The 21,171-nt window shown below is 48.5% G+C and overlaps 2 protein-coding genes across 2 annotated transcripts; both read left to right on the forward strand.

The window, feature by feature from the left end:
- Positions 1 to 1,771: 1,771 nt before the first annotated feature.
- On the forward strand, positions 1,772 to 4,858 carry H6S33_001888 (uncharacterized protein; the record flags this gene model as incomplete). Its single annotated transcript, XM_044833265.1, has 9 exons — positions 1,772 to 2,083; positions 2,141 to 2,212; positions 2,272 to 2,376; positions 2,458 to 2,610; positions 2,683 to 2,841; positions 2,904 to 2,938; positions 2,997 to 3,424; positions 3,483 to 4,150; positions 4,211 to 4,858. The coding sequence occupies 9 exons, from the start codon at positions 1,772 to 1,774 to the stop codon at positions 4,856 to 4,858; spliced, it is 2,580 nt and encodes an 859-aa protein (XP_044693949.1).
- A 12,146-nt stretch (positions 4,859 to 17,004) lies between these two features.
- H6S33_001889 (uncharacterized protein) lies at positions 17,005 to 18,213 on the forward strand (the record flags this gene model as incomplete). The annotated part of the gene is made up of 1 exon (XM_044833266.1): positions 17,005 to 18,213. One exon carries the CDS (start codon positions 17,005 to 17,007, stop codon positions 18,211 to 18,213), a length of 1,209 nt encoding a protein of 402 aa, XP_044693950.1.
- Between the last annotated feature and the right edge of the window lie 2,958 nt (positions 18,214 to 21,171).

Consider the following 21,171-nt stretch of genomic DNA (forward strand, 5'->3'; position numbering starts at 1 on the left):
AGTATCTGCTGGTATTTGATTGTCTTTATACATGTGTTTTGTGGGTTGCGGCTCGATGTTGGTGTCCGTTCGTTGGGGGGCCGGGCCTGGTGGTCGGGCTGGTAGGCCTGTTCTTATATAATACTTATCGTCAGCTCCCTTCTCAGTTAATCCCCATACTTTGATGAGTTCGATGCTGCGAAAACGACGGTGGTAGAGAACATCGCCGGGGGTCTGGTAATAAACAGAATTCGGGAGATTGATATCAGTAGATAAAAGTGCGTGTAGTAGAGACGGTTGATCATGCGCGAGTGCATAGCTGTGTCTAACCCTAACCCATTTTCTTGGCGAAACTCCCTGACATGTATAATTGACACATGACGGAAGGTGTTGATATAATCCAGACTGGGCAAAGATTAGTAATCTACAAAGATGTAGTAACTTTGGATCTCGCTTTGGAACGGGGCGCAGCTCGAAGTCGGGTTTATGATATCGAAAATCCCATAATTCAGGACGTGGTAATGTATGTACTTGAGCTTGTACTTGGTCTGCGCATTCTAGCCGTCACAGTGCGCTGGTTTGGAGGTCCGCCGCCTTTTTCTTCGCGTTGGGTTCCTGCCTGGAGCGTTTACTCGACTTGCAATGACAGCGGGGTGTATTGTCTGCGCATGTTCTAAATCCCCCAGCCCCCCTTTCGTCTGGCCGTGTGCTTCACAATCGCATGCGCGCATCTCTCTCTCTAGAATCCCCCTAGCCTCCTCTGCACAGTACTCCGCACCCTCCAGACTGCAACGGACCGAATGCTGAATTCAAATTAGTGGCACTGGTACCAGAGAATTGGCTCGCGCGGGGCGGGGATATTGGCTCTACCATGGGGGTAAATGGAGAAGGATATCTATTCATGATAGTACCAATATATGCGCAGTGCGAGTGACGTTACGTGACAGTGGCCAGTCTATTTCACCAAAGACATGTTTACTGATCTGCGCTCTTAGTTCATTTCCTTTGACTCTCCGGATCCTTTGCTGTCCAAACTGATGCCAAGCCGTCTTTTGCGAGTGATATTCCACGAGGCTATGTACGCACTGGTACAGTATTTGCTTGGCAATTGCGAATGAGCAAACCAGGAGGATCATGCTAGTATCACCCGTAGAATTGGTTATTTCTGCTTTACGTTGTTCGAACGGCTAGACGCTTCGCGCATTCTTTATCGCTTTTATCCTAAATGGGTATTTCTCGTTCTCATCGAAGTCGGGCGTAATTCTGCTGCATACATTCATAGCTTGGCGTCTTCCCCGCGTCTAAAGCAAGGCTTAAATCAGGGAAGGAGCGAGAGCCCTGGAATTTACATGTATCTTTTGCATCTGTACGCTAGGAGCGGGTGGCTGCAGGGTGATGCTCCGGGTGCATGTTGTTGGCAGGGGACAGCTAAAAGCTTGGCCATGCATGGTTTGCGAAAGCACCAACCGACGTCAGTCATGATGTCATCTCCTGCTGTGGCACGAGCTTCGATTCACCTTCCCTCGGCGCCTCGCGTCCTTTCGCTCCTTCCCTGCTTCTCTTTATTTTATGGAAGTCGGCACAGAGACGCGATATGAGTGGGAGTGAGGGAGGGAGGGAGGGAGGGAGAGGGAAATTAAGGGGGTGAAGAGAGAGAGAATAAAGCCTTCACGATGCCCCCGCCTCCCGTACGTTTGCGGTGCCCCATCATCATCATCCATCATACCAATAGTGTCAGAGATCTTCGGCGAACAACTTTTTAAAAGAAAGCTAGATATCCACTTCCAGGGCAATGTCGGCCTCGACTTATGTGAAAGATTACCCAGAGCATGTTCAGGACCCTTCGAAAACCCATCACCATCTCCACGGCCGTCTGCACAGCAAGGTCTTGCACGATGCAAAGGTGAGGTTAATACACTTCAAGCACCAGCTGGGAAAGTACAAGAATTTGATCAACCCCAACCACCGCCACGACGAGCCTCACGAGCAACGGGTCGACGAGAAGAGGGACAGCATCAGGGAATCGCACAGGTTTGCCAGTTTCGCAGACATAAGAGAGGGCAACGATGTCAAGTGGTACATCGATGGCAGAGACTACTTCTGGGTATGTACTCGAGATCTGGCCGCTAAAGCGTTCGCTGCGCTGACACTGGTTCGATAGGCGGTTTCGGTAGCGTTGGAGAACGCGGAGGAGGTGATATACATTGCCGATTGGTGGCTGTCTCCTGAATTGGTAGGCTCCTTGGGCCCTTGAATCCTGCATTGGAGATATATCGGGCTAACTGTTTGCAGTTTCTACGAAGACCGCCCCAATTCAACAAGGAGTGGCGCCTTGACAGGATACTGAAGCGTCGCGCGGAGGAAGGGGTGAAGATCTATGTTATTGTGTACAAGGAGGTGATTGCGCCCTCCAATTCCATTCGATCATGGTTCTCGAGAGGGAGGTTTACTGATGGGACATCAATTACCGATATATAGGTCGCTGCCGCTTTGACTTGTAATAGTGCGCATACAAAAAGCGCGCTGGAAAAGCTATGCCCTAAGGGATCACCCGGTCATGGGAACATCGTGGTTATGCGGCATCCAGACCACTCGCCTTTTGAGCATGCTGCGGACATGACTTTCTACTGGGTAGGCGAGATTTAGCTTCCCCCAGCCAGTCACAATCGAGATAGTGACGCCAGCTAACCCGGCTAAATCCAGGCGCATCACGAGAAATTCATCGTTATTGATCATAAGCTAGCCTTTGCAGGCGGATTGGATCTATGTTTTGGACGATGGGATCTGAAGCAACATCCCTTGGCCGATGTGCATCCCGGCGGGGTGGCCAACGAGGTTTGGCCTGGGCAGGACTTTAATAATGTGAGCATCTCGTAAAACTCCCCCGAGTGAGTGTTGACCGGTTTCTAACCTGTTGATCCTAGAATCGAGTTTTGGATTTTCACAATGTACAGGACTGGTATGTCACGTTTCCCCAAAAAACTCTAAACCGAGCAGCACCGCTAACTCCCGCAAAGGGACCAGAACCAGCTGGACAAGAAAGACTATGGTCGCATGCCTTGGCACGATGTTTCTCTCGGTATTATTGGCCCATGCGTCTACGACATTGCGGAGCATTTTGTGGGAAGGTGGAACTTTATCAAACGCGATAAATACAAACGGCATCCTCGGTACCCGTGGCTCGAACTTTCGTTCACCCAGGCCGATCTCCTTGGTGTCGCAAGACCACGATTTCCAGTCGGCGGATTTGTACAGCATCCATTGCACCCAATAGCGGATGCGATCAAGCCAACAGAGCGTGGGAACGGGACATGCAAAGGCCAAGTTGTGAGGAGCGCCAGCGATTGGAGTCACGGTATATTGAAGGAGGAAAGTATTGCAAACGCATTCAAGGAACTCATCAGGGGTGCTCAGCATTATGTTTACATCGAGAACCAATTCTTCAGTACATTTCCCCCACAAGCAAGCATACACAGAGTACAAGGCTAACCATGTTAACCTAGTCACTGCAACCGGGGAGGAACAAGCGCCCATAAAAAACACCATTGGCGCCGCCATTGTAGATGCGGTCTTGAGAGCGGCGAAGGAGGGGCGCAAGTTCCGCGTCATTTGCGTGATCCCAGCCATTCCCGGCTTCCCCGGGGATCTCAGAGACGCCGCGGCGGCAGGAACCAGGGCCATCATCGATTACCAATACAAGTCGATTTGCCGAGGAGAGCATTCCATCATGTCCCGCATTGAGGCCGCTGGAGTGGACCCAAAGAAGTACATCTTCTTCTTCAACCTCCGCAGCTACGATCGCCTTCACAAGTCGAAAGAGTTGGAAGAGAAGGAGGCTGCCGCTGGAATTCCATACTCAGAGATTCAGCGGGCTCATGCAGCTGATGTGATGGGCGAAGAGGGCGTCACTGGCGGCAGAGGATGGGACGACACAAGCAGCGAGAGTAGTGTTGACGAGGATGCCGGAGCGCAGTATACGAGCGAGTTACGAGCGAGAAAGGAAAGGTTTGAAAGGTCGGGAAAGAAGGCGAAGAAGAACCTGAAGGAGCATGATAGCATAGCAGCAGACGCGATGCTGAACGAAAGGCAGGTGTCTGATGAGCTTTGGGAGGGCGACGAAGCAAGTGAGAGACAAAACTTTGTCAATGAGGAGCTCTATGTCCATGCAAAGGTATATTACGGTGCAACTCCGAACTTGCTCTGTAGCCTCTAGCAGCTAACACAAATGTAGGTCATGATCGTCGATGATAGAGCAGCCATCATCGGAAGTGCAAACATCAACGACAGATCCCAGCTCGGCTCGCATGATAGCGAGATGTCAATCGTGATTGAGGATACCCACACCATCACCTCCACCATGGATGGCGCAGAATACCCTGCAGCTCGGTTTGCCGCCACCCTCCGCCGTCAGCTCTGGCGTGAACACCTTGGTCTCCTTCCTCCGGAGACTCTCGACGCCTCGAATGACCCCAACGCGCAGCCTCCCAGTTTGGGCGAAGACGGAAGTCCCCCAAATGAATATGACGAAGGATCAAAAGAAGATATTTTTGTCAGGGACCCGCTGGGTGATGAGGTCTGGGAGACTTGGACAGGAAACGCAACGAGAAACACTGAAATATTCAGGGAGCTGTTTCACTGTGATCCGGACGATAATATCAAAACCTGGAAAGACTACGATTCCTTCCTACCGCGAGGGGATAATGTGAAGAGCGGGCACCTGTTTGTGGACGAAAAGACGATGAGTACCAAGGAGGTGAAGGCGAGATTGAGTCAAGTTAGGGGCCATCTCGTGTGGATGCCGTTGATGTTCCTTCAGGACGAGAAGCTGGACGAGCAGGGTCTGAGTGTGAACGCCTGGACTGAGAGTATTTACACGTAGCCGCTTAAGTGTGCGCAGTTTTGGAGGCCGGGGCCGACTGAGGATGTTTATACCATTTGGACGCCTGATTGGTGAGACGTGTTGCAATAGTAAATGTTACGTAGTTTTGGTTCGGGATTCGCTTGTTGCTCATGCTGGGTCATGTGATCGCTGCGCATGTTCGGCATCTTGGTGGCTGTTTTTCTTTTAATTTGATTTCCATTACCAGCAGATGGAATAGTGCGCCGGACAGGGCCGCGAGTTAAACTTGGTAAGGATGTAGGTATGTACCGACATGTACCGGGGGTTGAGGGTAAGTACTGAGAACCCCTTTTTGGGGAATTTTAAAAAGTGAGGGTTTGTAAAGGAATCTGATTGGGCTGATATAATTAAAATGACACTTGGCAGCCAAGCAGGTATTTGGACAGTCTGCCCCACAGCTTTTGCAATGCAACCTCCTCAACCTCTTTTCTACTCCTGTTCTTTTCGAACTTCACCAAAACTTCTTTGATAACTTCGAATCAGTACTCAGGTGAACCTGTGAGCAAGTGCTATTCAGTGGTTATTTTTTTGTATTTTTAGGAAAATATTTGAATTTTTAAGTGAAGATAGATAAAACGTTTCGGTATTTTTTTCCACCATATAAATTTTGAGGCCGAGGCCAAAATTCATTGGCTGCTTTTGGTTAACGTATTTGACCACGAACCCGACCGTTACCTGGTAACCGTCCAACACCGTCCAAGTTTGCCCCAGTAAAAAAAATCTTCGGGTAGTGTTGTGAATAGCATGGATAGCGCTATGTAACGGCAACTATGTATTTCGGTTGGGTGATGAATTGGAACGGGAAGGGAAGATATTGTGTGGTGGGATTAGGATTTGTAATAGGAGTTTCTGTTATGTTCTTTTAGTTTCTGTTATGCGAAGGTATTAGTCATCGTTGGACTATGGTTGGGTATATAAGGAGGCGTTGTCTTGTGTCTTTATATGTTTTCTTTCTTTCCTTCTTTCTTTACGCAACCTCTGTATTCTCCTTGCTCGCTAAGGCTCGCAAAAACTTCCTGATATCAAACCTCGCTTCAAAAACACTTTATTTTTATCCCCTTCGGTTTTACCTGGTATACCATACCAGGCTGAGCCACTTTGTCCCCGATCGTACGGTCGCGTTTTGTTGTTCCAAGCGAAAGAAAACCTACGAAAACTGGCTTCTAGCGAAGAATTCTCCACCCTTGACCTCCCGAAGGGAAGGAAAAGAAACCTATCCGAAACCTCACTCTACGCCGCCAGAAGAACTGGACACTCAGTTATGTCGCAGCAAGCCTCGCTCCAGTCCTTTTTTACCCAGTCTTCACAGCAAGGGACAGCCCCCTCGCAGATCAGGAACACTCAGGTTCCCGACCCAACCCCATCCGGAGCTCAGGAACAGGAATTCTCCTCGACCTTTGCAACAGAATCCGACTACAACGAACCCTACCAACCGAGAGTCGACTACCTCTACCCGAGCATTGTCCCCCAGGATACTCACACCCAGACGGACCTGAACTATATTACCTGGGCCATTAGACATGCCACCAGCCGAATTTGCCCACCCACCGACAGGATTGAAATCCTCGAAGAGCAAACGACCACACTCCGGAGAACAGTGGATACACTGAGGCACCAAATCGAGGCGCAGACAACTATGATCACCAGTATGCACTCGGCGATCCATCTTCTCCTCAACAAACAACCACAACCGCAACAACCACAACAAAACCAACAACAGCAACAACAGCAACAACAGCAACAACAGCGAAAACAACAACCGCAGGGACAGAGAATGCCCCCTCCAGCGGTCCCTCAAATAATTCCCCAAGCAGCACCTCAGGCAGCCCCTCAGGCCCCCCCACCCGCTCCCCCCCAACAAGCCCCACCCCGTGGATGGAAGGCAGGCACCTGGGCCGCCGTGGCCTCGGCACCCGGTCCTGCCCAAGGTAACTTCCAGGTCATCGAGAGGAAAAAGAAGTCCGCAAAGCCAAAAGCGGATCCCCTCTTCAAACCAGAGTACACCAAGATCAACAGGGAGATCATCGTGGAAACTACTGCCCCATCCGACGTTAACCCCTCCGAGATCAGAACCCTCGTCAATGCAAGAATCCAAGACGAGTCCTGCCATTTCATTTCGGCAAGAAGAACACCTAAGGACAACTTCATCCTGGAAACAAAATTCGTTACCCCTGCAACAAAGGCAATGGAATATGCTAAAGAAATCGAGGAGGCCCTCCTCACCCTACAGGTACCGGTCGCTGTCATCCGCGCAAACTCTAAATGGTCAAAGTTTCTCCTCCATGGAATCCCCACAACGGTCGGGGAAGGCATTGAGGCGGGACAATTGGTAGCATCAGAAATCAGAAGCAACTATGGAGAGAACTTCCAACTTGCCCAGGTTCCCCGCTGGATCTCCAGAGCAGAGACTCGAATGGAGAAAACCCACTCATCAATGGTCATCGCACTCCCAGGACAAATTACAATGGAAACACTAGGAGTTAAATTCCTATCTCTCTTCAACCGAAGCTGCCATATCGAGGCCTTCCTCCCAACCTTCCCGGATACCCAGTGTGCGAAGTGCCTCGAATACGGCCACCGCCAGGAGAAATGTAAGAACAATGGAAAATGCGGCCACTGTGCCGGAGATCACCTCACCAGTTTCCACCCATGCAACCAATGCCAGGGAGGATATAGATGCACCCACACCCCAATCAGATGTCTGAACTGTAAAGGAATCCATAAGGCCTCCGACCCAGCATGCCCTGAAAGAGTTAAACGCCGATTCCTTAACAAAGGAAAGGAAAACGCCCCACCCGCCCAAGACCCACCTGCCGCACCCGCCCAGGAGCCAATCTCAATAATCCAAGTACCAACCACCGCCCCGGTCGGAGCCACACCCGTTCCCGAAGACGACCAACCCATGACGAATAATGCCTAGGCTGCGAACAACCGCGCTCGCACACCAACTTAATTGTGCACGGAGCGAACTAATCACCAAGGCGGCGGTGGAAGAAGCAGAAACAGACTCGAGCATTTATTTCCTACTATTACAAGAACCATGGACCTCAACAGAAGGATATCCACCAGAATCAAATCTCTTTTACCTTTTTACAGCCAGCAATACCAACACGAAATGCGCAACATACGTCCGCAAACATGCCAACCTTAAACCAAAACACCACTATACACATGATAACTTCATAGTATCGATTACGGTAGAAATCCAGACCAAGAAAACCCAAATCCTAAACATATACTCCCCAGGCCGAAGCGGCCCCTTCGCTCAAATAGCAAGTACAATCCAAACCCTTGATAACTGTCTAGTAATGGGAGACTTCAACTGCCACCATCAAATGTGGTACGGAGTAAATTCACATGAATACAGAAACAACATTCGAGCAGACCGCGTCAACGGCGCACGGTTAAAACGATGGATAACCCGACAGAAACTGACCCTCCTGAACGAACCAGGCGTCTTCACGCACTTCCCCAGAGACAGAGGGAAAAGGCCCACAACCATCGACCTTGCATTTGTAAAAGGCCCAACACTTGACCACAACCTACGATGGAGCACTGAACCCTACGGAGCGGGCTCAGACCACGGGAGAACCTCGGTCCACTTACACCTGGAAAAACCACCTTTTGTACCAAGACGAATGTGGCGACAAACAGACTGGAAACTATTGGAAAACCATATGTCAAACATCTCCATCCCTGCAGAGGCATGGGAAACCAAGGAACATACGGAACAAACTGTCGATTTCTTCCTAGAACTGGTCAGGTCAACAGTCAGCATAGTAACACCACTCTCGAAGGAAGGGATAAGAGCCAACTCCTGGTGGTCAGATGAGATGAAACAAATGAAGGCAAGGGTAAATGCAGCAGAAAGAAAGGCGAGAAATACAGGGAAACCCAATCACGTGGAGGAACACCGGAAGGCTTGCAGAGAATGGACAGTCATGATCCGGAAAGCAAAAGCGGACCAGAGGGAAAAGACGATGAACGAGGCGAAAGATAGTGAAGTCTGGAGAATCCTGAGCGCGGGAAGGAGACGAGACACAATCATACCAACCATACAAGGTGAAGAAACGTTCGCGGGGAAGTGTCAAGCTCTAAGAGCCCAACTTTTCCCCTCGAAACGGACGTCCCCCGACCACCCCCCCTTGAACATTAGACCCCCCTCTTTTGACCTCAGCAACACCTTCGACATAGTTACCCCCGAAGAACTTAATAAAGCAATCGACTCCTGTCCAGCGCATTCGGCGACCGGCCCGGATGGCATCCCTTATACCTTTATTAAAGCAATAGTCAAAGCAAACACAACTCTAATCCAAGACATGTTCTCCGCTATGCTCCGGCACGGCGTACACCCAGCGGCATGGAAAGTAGCTAAGTGTATCCCGATCCCGAAACCCGGTAAAGCAAATTATCATGAAGCAAAAGCCTACCGGCCCATTTCCCTTCTACAATGCTTTAGCAAAATCCTGGAGAAGATAGTGGCCCAAAGACTCTGCACCGCTGGAGAAATCCTAGGCACACTCTCAGCAAACCAATTCGGAGGAAGACCAACCATTTCGGCAATCGACGCCCTCCTGAGAACCTTGACACCAATACAACAAAACCTACTACTGAAAAACAGCACCGGAATCGTCCGGCGAGATAGACCAGCGATCCTAACCAACGACATCCAAGGAGCATTTAATTGTGTCGACCACCTACTCCTCGCAGAAATCATGTATCAACAAAAATTCCCCACCTATCTGACAGAATGGTGCAAGGAATTTAATACCGGCAGAAAACTACAGTTCCAATTCAACCATGAACTAGAGGAACCACAGCCCTATGATTCCGGAGTGCCGCAAGGTAGCCCCATGTCTCCGGTACTATTCATGATCTATGCCGGAGTAATTCTGGACCCAACTAGCAGCCCAAAGGAGATGGACACAACTTACATTGATGACGATGCGCTGGTGCAAATATCCAAAACACCAGGCTTTACAATTAAGAGAATGGAGGAACGAATGGGAGAAAGACTAATTAAAGCTGAGCCACTCCAAATTAAATACGACCCGGATAAATCCGATCTGATCTTCTTCCGGCCCACTACATCATCCACACAACAACCACGACTTCCAGTCAAAGTTAATAACATCAATATATATCCCAAGGAGAGGCTGAAATACGTAGGAGTCTGGATAGATCCGACCCTCTCCTTCCGGCCCCATGTTGAAGCAGCAATTGCAAAAGGCCTAAAAGCCCTTCACCAAATCCGAAACACCGCCCGTCTGTCAGGGATAACAGTCAAGACAATTCATCACCTAATAACACAAGGCTTCCTTCCAAGCCTACTCTACGGATCTGAGGCTTGGTGGACTGGCGCAGACCACATCATTAGATCGCTCGAACCACTATATAACGAAGCTGCCCGTATCATCACGGGCCTACCCCGTTGGACCAAGAGAGCTAAACTCCTTCGAGAAGCAGGACTACCCCCCCTAGAACACCTCCTAACATATCGCTCAAGAAAGTACGGAACCAGAATACTCTGCACCGAGGCAACCCACCCCAACAATGAGTCCCTGATCGAGCTCCTCCCATACAGAGAAGCAAACATCAAAGGGACAGGCTTACACCGAATCGCCTCCCTTCTACTCCCATACCAGACCCCCGGAAATGCGAGAGATAAGTGGAACCAAAACAAACTACTACGCGACCACCTGTTGGAAGAATGGAACACACAATCAATACCGAACTACCATCATCGGGGGGAACTCCGCCCCCCTCTCAAGATAGCGAAACTCACCCTTACGGAAGCAAAGAAAGTATTTCGGATCCGGTGCCAAACCACCCGAGTCGACAAACACGCAGTATACACAGACCCCGAACCATGCCAGTGTGGGATGGAAAATTCAGCGAAACATATACTTATGGAATGCCCAGCATGGGCTCGAATCCGCGCCCCTCTGATAGAGAAGATCCCCGGAGCGATGACCTGGGAAAACTGGATGTTTACAAACCTGAGAACGGACCTCATCCTACAATTTGCGAAACAATCTCAACTCTCGAAATGGTACGAGTCGACGGAGGCGGAGGCGGACCTGGAAGAGGGGATGGAAGAAAATGACCGGGAACGGGATTAGGAAGGGGAGTTTCCTTTTACTCTTTAAAATTGTTTTTATTCTTTGATTTGATGGATCCAGCGCTCGAGTCCGCTGAGATATGTTATTTCTCCTTGTCGTTGGGTTTTCTGGTCGAAGTGTCGTTCTGGATTTTCCTTGTTATTGTTCGTGCTCGCTTGTGCTTGTTTTGTTCTTGTTCTTGTTTGTTTGCGTTTGCGTTTGTTGTTTTTCTTTCCTTCTTTTGTTCGGTTCGGTTCGTGTTTTAGGCGGTTGGGTCGGCGTGCGATAAGTCTTGTACTTCAAAGCAATATAAGTTTCTTCTTCTTCTTCTTCTGTATTCTCCTTGCTCGCTAAGGCTCGCAAAACTTCCTGACAATAAACCTCGCTTCAAAAACACTTTATTTTACTCCTCTCGGTTTACCCTGGTATACCATACCAGGCTGAGCCACTTTGTCCCCGATCGTACGGTCGCGTTTTGTTGTTCTAAGCGAAAGAAACCTACGAAAACTGGCTTCTAGCGAAGAATTCTCCAGCCTCGGCCTCCCGAAAGGAAGGAAAAGAAACCTATCCGAAACATCACTCTACGCCGCCAGAAGAACTGGACACTCAGTTATGTCGCAGCAAGCTTCGCTCCAATCCTTTTTCACCCAGTCTTCCCAGCAAGGGACAGCCCCCTCGCAGATCAGGAACACTCAGGTTCCCGACCCAACCCCATCCGGAGCCCAGGAACAGGAATTCTCCTCGACCTTTGCAACAGAATCCGACTACAACGACCCCTATCAACCGAGAGTCGACTACCTCTACCCGAGCATTGTCCCCCAGGACACTCACACCCAGACAGACCTGAATTATATTACCTGGGCCATCAGACATGCCACCAGCCGGATCTGCCCACCCTCCGACAGGATTGAGATCCTCGAAGAGCAAACGACTACACTCCGGAGAACAGTGGACACACTGAAACACCAAATCGAGGCACAGACAAACATGATCACCAATATGCATTCGGCGATCCACGCGCTCCTCAACAAACAACCGCAACAACCGCAGCAACCGCAACAACCGCAACAACAGCAACAACAGCAACAACAGCGAAAACCACAACAACCGCAAGGACAAAGAATGCCCCCTCCAGCGGTCCCACAAACAGTTCCCCAAGCAGCGCCACAGGCAGCTCCTCAGGCCCCCCCACCCACACCCCCCCAACAAGCCCCACCTCGTGGATGGAAAGCAGGCACCTGGGCCGCCGTGGCCTCGGCACCCGGTCCTGCCCAAGGAGACTTTCAGGTCATCGAGAGGAAAAAGAAGTCCGCAAAGCCAAAAACGGACCCCCTCTTCAAACCAGAGTACACAAAAATCAACAGGGAGATCATTGTTGAAACTACTGCCCCATCCGACGTTAACCCCTCCGAGATCAGGACCCTCGTCAACGCAAGAATCCAAGACGAGTCCTGCCATTTCATCTCGGCAAGAAGAACACCCAAGGACAACTTCATCCTGGAAACAAAATTCGTCACCCCTGCAACAAAGGCAATGGAATATGCCAAAGAAATTGAGGAGGCCCTCCTCACCCTACAGGTACCGGTCGCTGTCATCCGCGCAAACTCAAAATGGTCAAAGTTTCTCCTCCATGGAATCCCTACAACGGTCGGGGAGGGCATTGAGGCGGGACAACTGGTAGCATCAGAAATCAGAAGCAACTATGGAGAGAACTTCCAACTTGCCCAGGTTCCCCGCTGGATCTCCAGGGCAGAAACTCGAATGGAAAAAACCCACTCATCAATGGTCATCGCGCTCCCAGGACAAATTACAATGGAAACACTAGGAGTTAAATTTCTATCTCTCTTCAACCGAAGCTGCCACATCGAGGCCTTCCTCCCGACCTTCCCAGACACCCAGTGTGCGAAGTGCCTCGAATACGGTCACCGCCAGGAGAAATGTAAAAACAATGGAAGATGCGGTCACTGTGCCGGAGATCATCTCACTAGCTTCCACCCATGCAATCAATGCCAGGGAGGATATAGATGCACCCACACCCCAATCAGATGTCTGAACTGTAAAGGAATCCATAAGGCCTCCGATCCAGCATGCCCCGAAAGAGTCAAACCCCGATTCCTCAACAAAGGAAAGGAAAACGCCCCACCCGCTCAAGACCCACCGGCCGCACCCGTCCAAGAGTTGCTTCCGATAGTTCAAGTACCAGCCACCGCCCCAGTCGGAGCCACACCCGTTCCCGAAGACGACCAACCCATGACAAATAATGCTTAGGCCTCGAACAACCGCGCTCGCACACCAACTTAACTGTGCACGGAGCGAACTAATCACCAAGGCGGCGGTGGAAGAAGCAGAAACAGACTCGAGCATTTATTTCTTACTATTACAAGAACCATGGACCTCAACAGAGGGATACCCACCAGAATCAAATCTCTTTTACCTTTTCACAGCCAGCAATATCAATACGAAATGCGCAACATACGTCCGCAAACATGCCAACCTCAAACCAAAACACCATTATACACATGATAACTTCATAGTATCGATTACGGTAGAAATCCAAACCAGGAAAACCCAAATCCTAAACATATACTCCCCAGGCCGAAGTGGCCCCTTCGCTCAAATAGCAAGTACAATCCAAACCCTTGATAACTGTCTAGTGATGGGAGACTTCAACTGCCACCATCAAATGTGGTACGGAGTAAATTCACATGAATATAGAAACAACATCCGGGCAGACCGCGTCAACGGCGCACGGTTAAAACGATGGATAACCCGACAGAAACTGACCCTCCTGAACGAACCAGGCGTCTTTACGCACTTCCCCAGAGACAGAGGGAAAAGGCCCACGACCATCGACCTTGCATTTGTAAAAGGCCCAACACTTGACCACAACCTACGATGGAGCACTGAACCCTATGGAGCGGGCTCAGACCACGGGAGAACCTCCGTCCACCTACACCTGGAAAAACCACCTTTTGTACCAAGACGAATGTGGCGACAAACAGACTGGAAGCTATTGAAGAACCACATGTCAAACATTTCCATCCCTGCAGAGGCATGGGAAACCAAGGAACATACGGAACAAACTGTCGATTTCTTCCTAGAACTGGTCAGGTCAACAGTCAGCATAGTAACACCACTCTCGAAGGAGGGGGTAAGAGCCAACTCCTGGTGGTCAGATGAGATGAAACAAATGAAGGCAAGGGTAAACGCAGCAGAAAGGAAGGCGAGAAATACAAGGAAACCCAATCACGTGGAGGAACACCGGAAGGCTTGCAGAGAATGGACAGTCATGATCCGGAAAGCAAAAGCGGACCAGCGGGAAAAGACGATGAACGAGGCGAAAGGTAGTGAAGTCTGGAGAGTCCTAAGCGCAGGAAGGAGACGAGACACAATCATACCAACTATACAAGGTGAAGAAACGTTTGCGGGGAAGTGCCAAGCTCTAAGAGCCCAACTTTTCCCCTCGAAACGGACGTCCCCCGACCATCCCCCCTTGAACATTAGACCCCCCTCTTTTGACCTTAGCAACACCTTCGACACAGTCACCCCCGAAGAACTTAACAAAGCAATCGACTCCTGTCCAGCGCACTCGGCGACCGGCCCGGATAGCATCCCTTATACCTTTATTAAAGCAATAGTCAAAGCAAACACAACTCTAATCCAAGATATGTTCTCCGCTATGCTCCGGCACGGTGTACACCCAGCTGAATGGAAAATAGCTAAGTGTATCCCAATCCCGAAACCCGGTAAAGCAAATTATCATGAAGCGAAAGCCTACCGGCCCATTTCCCTTCTACAATGCTTCAGCAAAATCCTGGAGAAGATAGTGGCCCAAAGACTCTGCACCGCTGGAGAAATCCTAGGCACACTCTCAGCAAACCAATTCGGAGGAAGACCAACCATCTCGGCAATCGACGCCCTCCTGAGAACCTTGACACCAATACAACAAAACCTACTACTGAAAAACAGCACCGGAATCGCCCGACGAGATAGACCAGCGATCCTAACCAACGACATCCAAGGAGCATTTAATTGTGTCGATCACCTACTCCTCGCGGAAATCATGCACCAACAAAAATTCCCCACCTATCTGACAGAATGGTGCAAGGAATTCAACACCGGCAGAAAACTACAGTTCCAATTCAACCATGAGCTAGAGGAACCACAGCCCTATGATTCTGGAGTGCCGCAAGGTAGCCCCATGTCTCCGGTACTATTCATGATCTATGCCGGAGTAATTCTAGACCCAACTAGCAGCCCGAAAGAGATGGATACAACTTATATTGATGACGATGCGCTGGTGCAAATATCCAAAACACCAGGCTTTATAATTAAGAGAATGGAGGAACGAATGAGAGAAAGACTAATTAAAGCTGAGCCACTCCAAATCAAATACGATCCGGATAAATCCGATCTGATCTTCTTCCGGCCCACCACATCATCCACACAACAACCACGACTTCCAGTCAAAGTCAACAACATCAATATATATCCCAAAGAGAGGCTGAAGTACGTAGGAGTCTGGATAGATCCGACCCTCTCCTTCCGGCCCCATATTGAAGCAGCAATCGCAAAAGGCCTAAAAGCCCTCCACCAAATCCGAAACACTGCCCGCCTGCCAGGGATAACAGTCAAGACAGTTCATCACCTAATATCACAAGGCTTCCTTCCAAGCCTGCTCTATGGATCTGAGGCTTGGTGGACTGGCGCAGACCATATCATTAGATCGCTCGAACCACTATACAACGAAGCTGCCCGGATCATCACGGGCCTACCTCGATGGACCAAGAGAGCTAAACTCCTCCGAGAAGCAGGCCTACCCCCCCTAGAACACCTCCTAACTTATCGCTCAAGAAAGTATGGAACCAGAATACTCTGCACCGAGGCAACCCACCCCAACAATGAATCCCTGATCGAGCTCCTCCCATACAGAGAAGCAAACATCAAAGGGACAGGCCTACACCGAATCGCCTCCCTCCTACTCCCATATCAAACCCCCGGAAATGCGAGAGACAAGTGGAATCAAAACAAACTACTACGCGACCACCTGTTGGAAGAATGGAATACACAACCAATACCGGACTACCATCACCGGGGGGAATTCCGCCCCCCTTCCAAGATTGCGAAACTCACCCTAACGGAAGCAAAAAAAGTTTTTCGAATCCGGTGCCAAACTACCCGAATCGATAAACATGCGGTACATACAGAACCCGAACCATGCCAGTGTGGTATGGAAAACTCAGCGAAACACACACTTATGGAATGCCCAGCGTGGGCTCGAATCCGTGCCCCCCTGATAGAGAAGATCCCCGGAGCGATGACCTGGGAAAACTGGATCTTCACAAACCTGGAAACGGACCTTATCCTACAATTTGCAAAGAAATCTCAACTCTCGAAATGGTACGAGTCGGCGGAAGCGGAGGTGGACCTAGAAGAGGGGATGGAAGGAAATGATTAGGGACGGGATTAGGAAGGGCGGTTTCCTTTTTTTACCCTTTAACTTTGGTTTTACTTTGTTTTGATGGATCCAGCGCCCGAGTTCGCTGAGATATGTTATTTCTCCTTGTCGTTGGGTTGTTTCTGGTTGAGCGTCGTTCTGGAAATTCCTTACTTTTGTTTGTGTTCGTTCGTGTTTGTTTCTGTTCTTGTTGGTGTGTCTGTTCGTGTTTGTTGTTTTTCTTTTTTCTTTTTTCTTTTTCTTTGTTCTTTGTTCCTTTTGTTTTGGTTTGTGTTTTAGGCGGTTGGGTCGGCGTGCGATAAGTCTTGTACTTCAAAGCAATATAAGTTTCTTCTTCTTCTTCTGTATTTATTCCACGAATATTACTTTTGTTCCACGCTACGTCATAGGGCTCGTCTTGGATCTCGGATCAGGATTGAACCACCCCATAGTCCATAGCTACGAAGATCTTCTGCTACGTTCTTGCCTCGGTTGTATTCCTTGGCACTATAGTCCATCGTCCATAGACCCACGTTATACGTAGGTTGCGTCCCCTATCGCCAACCAATACAACACCATAGTTTACAATGTCGGGACATGCTCCTATTGATTATCAACAACTCAGCAACAGCCTCCAAACCTTTTTTCAAGAACATCCACAGGTCAATGATGTTATCGGGGCCGAAGCCTATGCACTTCTCCAACAGTGTCAACATGGTCTTGCTCAGTATGCAACGGATTTACAAGAGATAGAAGCGGAGGCTGAGAGGGCGAGAAGAATGTTTGAACGAGATCTTGCTGCTGCCCAGGCTGTTGCCCCTGAGGGAGCACCTGTCGAGGACAATGCTCCACCTGCACCCCCAGTACCACTTACTACAGATGCTACCTATCGGTCAGAAAAGCTTCCGGATCCTGAGGTGTTCAGGGGAGATCGCGATCGAGAAAGATTACACCTATTCAAGCAACAGATGAAAATTAAACTATTGGGAAATGCCGATCGCTATCCCACCCTACAGTCGAAATTATCCTATGCGTTCAGTAGATTGGAAGGTGTTGCTGCCAATCAGTTCTTACAGTATGTTGGGGAAGGAAGTATTACCTTGCCCTCTATGGTACGGTTTTATGAGGTTTTGGACACTGCTTTTGGGGACCCCGATCGGATGCGCACGGCTAGGAGGAACCTCCGGAACATTCGTCAACGAAATCGAACGTTCGCCGATTATTTTGCTGAGTTCCAACGATATGCTGCTGAGTCGGGTATGGATGAAGCCTCTCGAATCGAGGCTTTGATGGAAGGTATTAATGGGGAACTCGATGAATCAATGATACACCATGACACTCCTGCGACGGTAGATGCCTGTGCGACACTCTTACAACGGTTGGATAATCGTCGTCATGCGGCGGAGGCTAAACGAGGAAATAAAAAGCCTTGGAATGTTACTACTACCCCGGCCCCTCGTCCCCCACCAGTAAATCCTGTTCCTGCTCCCCGTGCTGCCGCCCCAGCCGCTAATGTACCTGCTACGGAAATTCATCCCTCGTCCCGCCCGGGAGGTGTTGTACCAATGGATCTGTCTGGAGGACGTCGTCGCCCCTCCCCTGCCGAAAGAAATGCCCGCTTAGTTGAGGGCCGATGTTTCTATTGCGGAGGTGTTGGGCATATGGTTAGGGATTGTCCCCAAGCGAGGGCAAGTGGAAATCAACCAAGAAGACCTGTGATGAGGGGAGCAGCATTGACGGTGGAGGAAAATGATGGAAGCGATAATGAGTCGGCAAAAGATTTGTCCCTGCACTAAGTGGCTTAGCACAGGGACCGTTTAAAGATTTTTCTAGGATGTGTATTTCTGGGTTTTCGGTATCAGAGGAGGAAATGGATGGAAATCAACTTGTAGTAACTTGTTCGATTTCACAAAATAAAAATTCTTTCATCCCCACTTACGCTCTTATTGATACCGGAGCATCAGGATACGCTTTCATTGATGAATCTTTTGTACGCCACAATAACCTTACAATGACCCCGCTCAAGATACCTCGCCATGTAGACGTTATAGACGGAAGACCTATCAAATCAGGAAAAATTACCCACATTGTCGATGTTTCACTGGACATTCATGGTCACAAAGAGACTGCACCATGTTTTGTGACGAAGTTAGGACACTATCCGATTGTGATGGGGATACCTTGGATGCGACGTCATGATGTTACGATTCGACCAAAGGAAAATCTACTTATTTTCGATTCTCGAAGCTGTTGTCAACACTGTTCACTTAATGGGACTACAGTTATTGTTCATGGCATCTCGATTCCTTTACCGGAAAACCATACAGTTATCGTTTCAGCAACCGAGAAATCTACCATCGACATTAAACAACTAGTACCAAAGGAATTTCACCGTCATCTCCATATGTTCGAGGAATATGACGCTTCAATTCTTCCACTCCACCGACCATCCCATGATATCGAAATAGTATTAGAAGAAGGCAAACGACCACCATATGGACCTATATATGGATTGTCTCAAATCGAGTTGAAAGCACTACGGGAATATCTTGATGAAAATTTACCTAAAGGATTTATTCGGGCTAGTGAGTCACCAGCGGGAGCACCTATATTGTTTGTAAAGAAAGACGATGGAACCCTTCGACTTTGTGTTGATTATCGAGGCCTAAATGCAATTACAATCAAGAATCGATACCCACTACCATTGTTAAAGGAAACTTTAGCTAAGTTGTCAAGAGCACAATACTATACCAAGTTGGATTTACGCTGGGGATATAATCAAATCAGAATAGCGGAAGGGGACGAATGGAAGACGGCATTTCGGACTCGATATGGACATTTCGAATATACAGTAATGCCGTTTGGATTAGCTAATGCTCCTGCTACTTTTCAACATTGGATCAATGATATCTTACGTCCCTACCTCGATCAATTCGTAACGGCATACTTAGACGATATCCTCATCTACTCCGAAACTCTATCAGAACATAAAGAACACATTCGAAAGGTTCTAAAGGTACTTGATGAGAATCATGTTCACCTTAAACCTGAAAAATGTGAATTTATGGTTCAAGAGACGAAATATCTAGGTTTAATTCTTACTCCGAATGGAAATAGAATGGACCCAAAGAAAGTTATCGATGTTTTGGAATGGTCCACACCGACAAACCTCCATGATGTTCAAGTATTTCTAGGATTTGCAAATTTCTATCGACGGTTTATTTTAGGATATTCGAAAATTGTTGCTCCACTTACAGCCTTGACCAAGAAAAACGTTAAATTCGAATGGACGGATGATAGGGAGGAAGCATTTCAAACTTTGAAAAAGATGTTTACTACGGCACCGACACTAGTTCATTTTAATCCGGATCGGAAAATTGTGATAGAAACCGATGCATCTGATTATGTTTCAGCAGGAATCCTATCTCAACGTGATGACGAAGAAATCCTACATCCAGTCGCTTTCTTCTCCAAGAAACATTCCCCTGCGGAGTGCAACTATGAAATCTATGACAAAGAACTTTTAGCAATTATACGATGCTTCGAAGAATGGCGACACCACCTGGAGGGAGCTCAATTTCCAATTGAAGTTCTTAGCGACCATCGAAATCTTGAATATTTTATGACAACAAAATTATTAAATCGTCGACAGGCCCGTTGGTCCGAATTCCTTTCACGTTTTGATTTCGTTATACAATTTCGGCCAGGAAAACAAGGAACAAAACCAGATGCATTAACTAGAAGGTCAGGTGACCTACCTAAAGAGGGGGATGAACGGTTGACGCATCAGAGTCAGGTGATTTTGAAGCGAAAAAATTTGGATACTAAGCTAAGTTTGTTCGCGGGTTCTTTGTCAAATGAATCCGCTGAAGGAGCGTCCACTGTAGAGGAGTTATTTTCAAAGGCTTACCAAGTTGATAGTTTCCCAAATAAGATTCTCGCTATGCTTCGGAACGGCGTTCGCCATTCGAATAAAATTTCACTTGCCGAATGTACGGAAGACAACAACGGTCGGTTACTTTATCGAGGCGCGCTATATGTACCAGACGACAATGACCTTCGACTAAGGCTTTTAAAAGAACATCATGATAAACCATCTGCAGGACATCCGGGTAGAGCAAAAACATTGGGACTTCTAAACCGAGAATATTATTGGCCACAAATGCGAAAATATGTCGACCAGTACGTTAGGAACTGCGATGTGTGTACCCGCAGCAAGGCACCACGCAATGCACCTTATGGAGTACTCCGTCCTATGTCGATACCTGAGGGACCGTGGATGGATATATCGATGGATTTTGTTACTGATCTCCCTGAGAGCGATGGATACAATGCAATCTTGGTTGTGGTGGATAGATTAACCAAGATGCGACATCTAATACCAACGACTAAAGAGGCAAATTCAAAAGAAGTAGCGAGGCTATATATCGATAACGTTTGGAAGCTACATGGACTACCCAATACCATTGTATCTGATCGAGGAACACAGTTTGTTGCGGAGTTTTGGAAGTCACTTTGTGACCGGCTGGAAATATCGTCGAAATTCTCTACTGCATTTCATCCTCAAACAGACTGACAAACGGAAAGAATCAATGCTGTAATGGAGCAATACCTTCGAAGCTATGTATCTTATCAACAGGACGATTGGACTCGATTGCTACCAATGGCCGAATTTGCGACAAACAATCATGCTTCGGAAACAACAAGAGTCTCTCCTTTTTATGCTAATTCGGGAAGAAATCCAAGGATGACTT

This window comes from Morchella sextelata (assembly GCF_020137385.1).
Source record: "Morchella sextelata strain SCLS chromosome Unknown scls_11, whole genome shotgun sequence".
NCBI lineage: Eukaryota > Fungi > Ascomycota > Pezizomycetes > Pezizales > Morchellaceae > Morchella > Morchella sextelata.